The 9,356-nt window shown below is 39.1% G+C and overlaps 1 protein-coding gene across 15 annotated transcripts in view; it reads right to left on the reverse strand.

Moving 5' to 3' along the window:
• The window catches only part of ncam1b (neural cell adhesion molecule 1b), a 79,269-nt gene extending 70,121 nt beyond the window's left edge, over window positions 1-9,148 (reverse strand). For 9 of the 15 annotated variants that reach the window (XM_026193432.1, XM_026193423.1, XM_026193421.1 and 6 more), the window contains exons 1-2: window positions 8,831-9,147; window positions 8,213-8,278 (exon numbers count right to left, since the gene is read on the reverse strand). In XM_026193432.1, coding sequence (XP_026049217.1) covers window positions 8,213-8,278; window positions 8,831-8,882 — 118 coding nt within the window. In that variant the 5' untranslated portion in view covers window positions 8,883-9,147. Of the gene's footprint in view, window positions 1-8,212; window positions 8,279-8,830 lie in introns of all 15 variants that reach the window. The other 6 variants (XM_026193420.1, XM_026193417.1, XM_026193425.1 and 3 more) reach the window with 3 other exon arrangements.
• Window positions 9,149-9,356: the final 208 nt, after the last annotated feature.

Raw genomic sequence — 9,356 nt, forward strand, 5'->3', positions numbered from 1 at the left:
CCTACAGTATCTCACAGGGTAACATGCACGTGTAATGCTATCTTTTTTAACGTCCTTAGGCACTGAATCTCCTCAACTCTCTCAGACCTGGATCTGTCTAATCCAGTCCCCATCACCAAAGAGTCAAGCAGTCCTGGCTTGAATAAAAACACAGTCACCCCCTCCCTTGCTGCTTCATCCTAATTCTGGGTGAAAACCTTAGATTCTATGAGAATGTTAAAAATCATGTGTGAGAGGTATCAGAGCTACTGAGTAAGGGAACGGGCATCATGGACTGTTTAACAGTTAAAGTAACATAATAAATTTTTGAAATTGAACGTCTCAACAAATAAAACACTTGAAAAATGAATAGCTGACAACTGTCTCCCAGAAACTGTTCCCAGTGCAGTAGTTGTTTGTCTCCATAATCTGTTACATAGCGAAACAAATTCGGGTTCAATAAACATCCTCTAAAGCTTAGCAGTAGACTGTCAGTGGACACTCATATGATGGCAGGTTAAGTTATTTGATAAGACAAAACAAAAATAACCGAAACTGGAGGTGATAAGATATGGGCTTAGCCTTTTATCCACTGTGGCTGGCTGGATTACTCAGATTTCCTTCAAATCCAACATTTAACACAATTTTGCAGAGATTGCCTTGACACTAGAAGTCCAAGGTTTAGTAGGTTTAGTAAAGTCTTCAGATACACATTACACTAGCATTCCTATTACAGTTTTAATTAATAAATGATAACCCTGGACACAAATACATTTGCTTTGATCTTCTTTGTCTTTTGGCTGGTCCACAGCAGACATATGCCTGCATCTCACCCTATCCCTAGCATCGTCTTCTGTCACACCAATGCTTTGCACTTCCTTCTTTTCCCTGGCAGTTCCATAGTCAACCTCCTTCCTCCAATATATCCACTATTCCTCCTCTGCACATGTCCAAACCATCTCAAACTTGCCTCTTTGACTTTGTTTACAAACTGCTCAACCCGTGCTGTCCCTCTGAAATACTCATTTCTAATCTTGTCCATCCTGGTCACAGTCAATCAAAGACATTTGGTTTAATATGTTGGGGGCATTATATAGGGCAGTCAAGAAACCCTATATAATGTCCACAAAAAAGATGAATTTATCAAAATTACACATTTAGATAATTGTTAAATTTAGTTATCCAAAGAAAATTGCCAAATAATCTTTCATTTGAGCTTGAATAACATCCTTTTAACATCAACAAATGACTGACGCTAGCTGGCAACACAAACAATTTAAAGACAATTATTTTGAAATTCTAAATATTATATCAGACAAGATCAAAAAGAACTTTAACAATAACAAAAACAGAAGCTGGAGTCCTGATTGTATGGAACTATCGTCTTTGTGCAAGGTATGACTATGCTGAACCAAGATACAAACGGTATTAGGCCAGAGACACACTGTTAAGGCCTCTGTTCTCAGTGGGGTTATATAATTTTGTAAAATGATTGGTTGTAGTCACGTAGGTGACTGTAGTGTGTGTTTTGGGGGAGGGAAATCTATTTTAGTGGACGTCCCAAATAAAATCTCAATATGGCAAACAGTGCTGCCAGTACACAATGTGCCACAATCTACTGGCTTTATTAAGATGGAACTATTGGATTTTTTCCCTCATGAAGCTAAGTCAGAAGTCTGGAGCTTTTGTTAGTCAGCCTAGAGTCGTCTATGCTTCCATCTTGCTTTGTATGGTGCCGCATGGAGCAATGTCATGATTTCCACATGATCTGACTGATGATGTAACACAAGCTAAGTGAAACAATCCTGCTGTAAACCAGAGAGGCACATTTGCATAGTCAAAGGATCCAAACTGCAGGGTCAAACTGCAGAACTGCACTTCATTCATCAGTTTCACACATTGAGGACACTGGGAAGTCATTTCTTATCTTGCCCAATTCTCCTTAAATTCTCTCACTTTAAGTTCCGAGGCTATGTTTCATTTTCTGAAATGATTCCATATCCCAGTTATCAGTTCAAAGAGGATCAATTAATAATCATGTCAAGCAGCTCAACGGGCCCATTGAGCATGCAGCCATCAGGAGTGGGAAAGAGATATAGAAAGAGGGTTAATCCTTCCTCAATCTCAGTTCAGTCACTAATACTGCAACTACACCATATAATCATCTGTAAAAAGATTAAGATTTTCTTTGATTTACATGCTCGAAGTTCAAAAGTGCTATTTTAAAGTACCTTTTTTTTATACTTTAATGAAAGAAATGTAAAAAATATTTTGCTTCGGTGATGCCATATGAGTTATGTGAGAATGTGACTAGTTTATGAGTCATAAATCATGAAGTTATGACAGTTTACACTCAGATACACTGAATATAGACCATGATTATCAGTGCAATGAAGTGGAAAATAAGAAGTGAAAAACATGTACCCTGTAACTGTTATATCCATACTTAACGTAGCTTTAATAACTCTACATTATCCACTGTTGTGCATAACTCTATGTTGAATGTGAATTACCAGCGTAGCATCAGGAGCTGAACCAGAACCAAAACCAAACCCCAAATTGTCCATCTAACCAATTAGTTGGCTGGGCTGACATAAATTACCTTAAAATGAGGCCAAAATATTTACGCAATGAAAAATGCCAAAGATGTTTGAGGGAAAGGTTTTTAGAAACAATATCAATATTACATAGTTTGTCCAAGTCTGACAAGTTTATTTTCCAAATAAAATCAAATTCCAGGCAGCAGAATCACAATTATTTACTTTAATAATATGCACATGAGGTAAGTTTCAACCCATCACTGTTAATATAAACCTTACATTGCATGATAATTAAATTCTTGCAGGATTCACAAGATCACACAGGAATTCATCTTGCCAGCATCCTACTGATGTTTTGCAGACATGTGACAACTTCTTCACTATTTTGGACAGTGGTGACAATGTAGCATCAGGTGATTACCACAAAGGTCTACCCCTCAGTCAGTGAAAGAAGTATTTCCCAACTGACTGGCGAAAATCTCGTAGTGATTTCTTTGGTCCTTAGAATATTGCTGTAGTCCTAGTGTACATGGAAGATAGAAACTTTGATAGGAACACTGTACAGCTACTCTACAAGCTCTAGTGAAACTGTGAAAAGTGCGACACCTTAAAGGCATAAGTTTTCCCTCAGCATGGCAGCCAACATAAAAGCCACAACATTCACTTTGAAGTGACTAGAGTAGCTCGGCTAATGGTTAGTATTTGCAAACAAACATGAAAAACCACAGGCAACCATTGGAATCTGCTAGCAAAAAAAGCAATCACTAGGAGGTTTTTGGTGCACTCCTTTTCAGTCGATTTCACCCAGTGACAGCGAGCATCACATGAGAAACCTCAATAAGAAGCGTACCCGCATAGTCTTTCTCCTCCAAATGGCAGAGACTTAGGCTGTCTCAACATACTTAAAGCTCACCCACCCACGTCTTTTTGTAACTAAACTAGTTAAATCATAAATTAACCCCTTTTTTGTTGCAACCTTAAGCAATCTGTAACATCAATACATTTGTTTAATTGCCAAAACTTAACCTCTAGATTAACCATTATATGATCTCAAATATTATTTTATCAGCCTTGGCTAGACTGAATAATACAAAAACAAATATTCTCCATCAAGCAGAAGAGACACTTCCAGAGTTTAAAGCTGCTTTAATTATGCACATGTTATTAAAATGTTAAGAACTTTTTTTAGTTCATCTAACACTATCATTTCATTACTCTGATTTTCTGAAGTTACTCACGGGCGCCTATGATTTATTATGCTATATAATAAGCAATACATCTGTGTCTAACTTACTAAAATACACTATGCAGAAATTTGAAAAATAAAATAAAAAAAGGATTGCTCTTGTTTCCCCTCTGTTCTAAGCGCAGACAGTATAAAAGATGGGTGAAGCGCCTGTGGCATCACCCATTGGTTTGTTAAGCCTTGAGATGCACATATTCATCTTCACCGTGCTGGAGTTTCGAAGTGGGCGGATCAGACTATGGAACTGCACAGTCATTGGCTAAGTCATTAGTCAATGAGAATAGCCTGGATAATCCTTCTTGTGAAAGATAGCATGATTAAGTCTTTGGAATATTTTTCATTGAAAATGATCCAAAATGAGTTAATGGGACCAGAAACCCAGCAGTAAAGTTTGTACGGAAGTTAAGTCTAGGGACATTTTCCAGACTTTTACTGAAGTCTGTTGGATCTCAAGCTGCTTTAATTATTTATGAGGTCTTTCCTTGTCTAACCATGTGACAATAACTTGTTTTCTATTTTGGATGTGTGACGCTTCAGGGTCAAGTGAGTAAACTCTCAGTCACACAGGCCTAGAGACCAATTGGTGCTCATCTGAAGGCCATCAGTCACAAGGTAGAACTATGTATTACCCAACCGGTTTGCTAGCAGATTGCTGCAGTTAACTGTAGTTTGTGTGGAAGACGGGGAATTGTCTACAAACACTAGCCTTAAAAGTATATGATGTGACTTTTGAAACGTGTTGATTGCAGCACTGAGGCACAACTTTTACTTTGAAGATGAACATTCTTCATTTCTTGAAGTTCATTCAAGTTTAACAGCACTTGGGTAGTAACTGGTGAGTGTTTGCAGGCAAACCAACATGTTCTATACAAACTACAGTTGACTGCAGCAATCTGCTGCTGAACAAAGCAATCACAAGGAGCTTTTTGGTACAGCACAAAAAAAAAAGATAATCTGTATGTAAACAATGACTATGTGAGTAGAGTGTCGAAGGTCATGTCAAGAAGAAGTAGTCTTAGCTACCCTCACATGGGCTCAGGATTTTTGTGGGAAAGCCTTTTAACGCTTTATGTGCAATCCAGTATGTGCAAGGGTGTTCCTCCATCATAAGAGAAAAACAGAATGACTGGAGCCCTGCGTGCTCTGTAATTGCAACGTTCTTGCATATATTAGACAATTGTAGGTAAAATAACAGGAAACTGACCACTGGATTAGATTTTCTCTTGTGCCAAAGAAAGGAGTTGTCTGATACAGGGGGACAGCTCTTGTGCAATGTGCTTATGATGAAACGTGAATAGGATTGCAAGTGTTTGCAAGCGCAACCACCCACTGGTAGCCATTTAAAAAAATATAGGTTTAAGGCACGTCTGTGTCTGTTTCATTTTTCACACCCCGAATCTACTTCCATTGTTTTATTCTGTGGATGGTTCTAAGCTCCTCCCATCAGAAAAACACTAGCAAAGGTAAGGACATACAAATTTAGGGCTGCTCAATTAATCGAATTTTAATCACGATTACGATCTGGGCTTTCAACGATCATTAAAAATGACTGAGCCGATTATTAGCCCCTCCCTCATTTATCCGCGACACCTTAAAGGCCGGTCCGTGAAAATATTGTCGGGCATAAACCGGTCCGTGGCGCAAAAAAGGGTGGAGACCGCTGATTAAGAGGACCCGAGGGAAGCTCGGAAAGCTAAGCAGAAGTTATTTGGAGAGGAGAGTGACTGCTGTTGGTTGAAAAGAGAGTTTAAAAAAAAAAAAAAACTTCAGTGGTGTTGCACACTATTTTCTATTATTTTATAAAGTCATTATTCAATACATTGTTATTGTTAACCCTTTAAAGCCGGTCAGAGCTGCACGCTCAGTTTTGTGTAACTATTTTTAAATCCCTGAAGAACCCTGAGCCCTGTAAGCTAGCACAATAATTTTTTTTTGCATATGAAACCAGAGGAGTTGTACTTACATCTTATGACATCAGCTTGTCCTCGGTCACGGTTTCCTTCCACATAAAGCTTTGCAAAAATTGCATAAAAAGCGCTTGCAGGAACAAAAACATAATATTCCAGAAACAGGCTTTGCCGATCCGATCAGCTGTTCCTAACACTTCCCACAGTGAAACAGACGTCAGTGCGAATTATCGCGCATGTCCGCCATTTCCTGCCCAAAACCAGAAGTGACGTCATTTTCGCGGAAAATGTAGTTTTTTACTTGTAGGCCTTAAAAGCCTATACTGGTGTTTTATAAGTCATGTTTGACTTTTCTGAATAGTTGCTGGGATGCTTAGAACTCGAATTGCACTGCTGGAAATAGTTTATTTTGATGCACCTGCTGTTTTCTTTGCAAATTTGCATCATAGGATTGTTTTTTCGTTTTTCCTGCAGTATATAAAAATTGGTGTATCTCCAAAATAAAACTATAAAGACACTCAAAATTATTTTCGTGTGGTGGGAAACTATTTTTTGCAACTTTTTTGTATTTAAAGTTTTGAGGGATAAACCTCTTAAATTTCTCCAAGTAGAAATATATGTAAAAAACAAAACAAAAATGATTTAATTTTTTTGTAGTTTATTGCACTTTTTTGCAATTAATGTAGTTACTATGGACTTAACGCATACATATTATTAAAATATGGGCTATAATAGTTGTATAGCAACTTGAAATGCTCCCACAAATGGCACTACAACATGTAAAAAAAATAATATAAGCTCTGGCGGACTTGGTTCTATAGTAGGTCGTAAGGGTTAAATAAATATCGTCAAATAATCAAGATCTCAATTTCAGTGAAAATAATCGTGATTATCATTTTTGCCATAATCGAGCAGCCCTATACAAATTTTTTTTTAAAAACACTGACTTTTTACTTCACTAGCACTGCGACTAGGACTGTGCAATTAAGTTTAATTTTTGGCTTTCAACAATTACTATACAATTATTGTGCTTCCTTACTTTGCCTTTCAGCACAGCCCCTTCAATCAATATGGCCTCTCAGTCAAAATTTACTCCCCATGAGAGAGTGGCAGATTTGGTTAATTTCACATTTATATATATAGTTAGTCAGTTTTGTCTTGTGATAGACTGGCGAACTGTCCAGGGCAGGGGTGCCCAATCCCGGTCCTCGAGAGCTACTATCCTGCAGCTTTTAGATGCATCCCTACTCCAACACAGCTGAATCAAATGGTTTGATCTCTTCAGCATGCCATCATGTTTGGCAAAGGCCTGATAACAAGCCATTCATTTGATTCAGGTGTGTGGGAACAAGGATGCATCTAAAAGCTGCAGGACGGTAGCTCTCGAGGACCGGGATTGGGCACCCCTGGTCCAGGGTATACCATGCTGCTTCCACTATGAAAGCTCGGACAGCCCCCGAAGCAGAAGAAAATGGAATGACAGATAAATCTCACATAATTATAATAAGTTTTAAGCAATCAACTTCAATAAAAGAAAAGTTTTTTTTCCAATACACTGCTTTTACAAAATCTGTCCAACTGTGTTAGGTAATTGTGAGTTTAATACTGACCAAAATTACTGTAATTATGATTTTCACACAATGATGGAGATCTAAACGCAGCTCTCGTGGGTGAAAGGACCTCTGTTTAACCCACTACACCACCAAAATGGAATTTGTTGTTTCTCCCGATGAGGTATGAAAAGGATGTGTGATTGGCTGAACTCTCCTGTTATGAAATAGGTTTTCTAAAGTCAAAAACAGAGCCAAGAGGAAGTCCACAAGTCTACATTCACCTCAACTACTGAAATCAAATATGCTAAGAGGTTAACATAAATACTTGCTCCATTACATCATAAAAATACTACCTCCTCCTACTGCTACTTCCTCCTACTTCAAATGGTTCTACAAGAGAAAATTTAATCCAGCAATCGAGGTCTTATTATTATTTTACCTAATATTTTGTAATACTGCAAGAGAGTTTACCATTACAGAGCAGGGAGAGCTCCACTCCCTCTGCGTTTTCCTCTCCTGATGGAGGAACACCCCTGCACATACTGGATTGCACATAAAGGATTAAAAGGCTATCCCACGAAAATCCTGAGCCCCTGTGAAGGTAGCTAAGAGTACTACTTCATACATAAGCACCTCACGTGTGAAATCACTAAGGTTAATAAAAAGGGGGGGCGGGCAGATGTTATTAAAATGTAATTTCACACAAAACTCCCTCAATTACACTTACATAACGACACATTTTACCAACTTAGAGGATCTCATTTCAAAGCCTTTATCGTGGCATCAGATTACATAACAGATGATTCAGAGTAGAAGTTGTGCTTGCTATGCATCAGTGTGCCAGAGAGACCAAACACTGTCCCTCACAGACTGCCCATGCACTTCATCCAGTCATCATCGTCTTCTCAATGCTACCATCGCACCTGTACACATGAAGAGGTACCTGCCAAAATGCGTTTTATTTTTTTATGCAGATTATACCTTTACCTGAGATGCCGTGACTCAACCCAGAAGCCCGTGATTCAGTGCGTATCCCGTTCTGTGTGTGTGTGTCTACAAACACAGAGAGCCCAGCATCACTCCCCATCAACAACAAACACGTCCCATCCAAGCTAAGAGAACGGCCCACATCAACACGACTACAAATGCAGAGAAATGCATGCCACCCCTGCAAATCCCTTTTCCCATGCTGCTCCTATCCACTCCAATATAAATTTAAAGGCTCTTCTTCGGTGTCATATTTTATTCAATGTACAATTATGCGAAGTCAGCGAGCAGGCTGGTCACGCAAAGTGAAGCTCCCCCTCTGAATGTATGGGAGTGTGTAACACATTAGCAGCTGGCAGCTTTAAACTGTTTTTACTTATAAGAGAAAATAAATAAACAGCTCGTCAGTAGGCTAATTAGCAGCAGTCGCAGTGCCGTTACCGTCGCACCTGCTAAATGAGTGCCTGCGGGCGGAGGTGGCGAGGAGATGCCTGCGGTCCTGGTCACTTTTTTTTTTTAAGGGTGGAAATAGAAGGGGATTCATGGCAAAACACCAACAAAAACACGTCTGTCTTAAAAGCGATGACTTTGATTCAAATGTGAGATTTTTTTCCTTACCTGTACAGCTCACGAGAAGCAAGGCTAAAAAAATATCCCTTGTCTGGACCATCGCAACTCCCGAGTAACGTGAACGTTAAACGGTGTAGCTAACGTTTAATCTCCGCTCGGTCCCTACGGTATTGCCCTCGGGTTTCCTGCCCCTGTTAGCGACTGTTCATCCTAATCTACAGAACTGAGCTCGTCGGGAATAAGTGTCAGCGGCAGCGTTGTTGATGACAAGCAGCGGTCAGAGATTAGCAGCGATGAGCGCCAGTGCACAGTTCAAAGTCTGACTGACAAGCGGAGCCTTTTCACACACTTGAATTACTCCGCAGAGCCGGAATAAAGCACCTCCTGTAACTAGTGCGTGGGTATCAACGGGAAGCAGGGGAACAGCTGCAAATAATCATAACAATGAAAAATTTAAGTTGAAATATAGCATATATAAGATTGTTTCAAAATATGGTAAAGCAAGTAAAAGTGTGAAATGCAGAGCTGTTTAGTGTATTTTTTTTATATCGGTGTTCCCCCCCTACGGTAAGAT

This window comes from Astatotilapia calliptera, chromosome 14, assembly GCF_900246225.1.
Source record: "Astatotilapia calliptera chromosome 14, fAstCal1.2, whole genome shotgun sequence".
Taxonomy (NCBI): Eukaryota; Metazoa; Chordata; class Actinopteri; order Cichliformes; family Cichlidae; genus Astatotilapia; species Astatotilapia calliptera.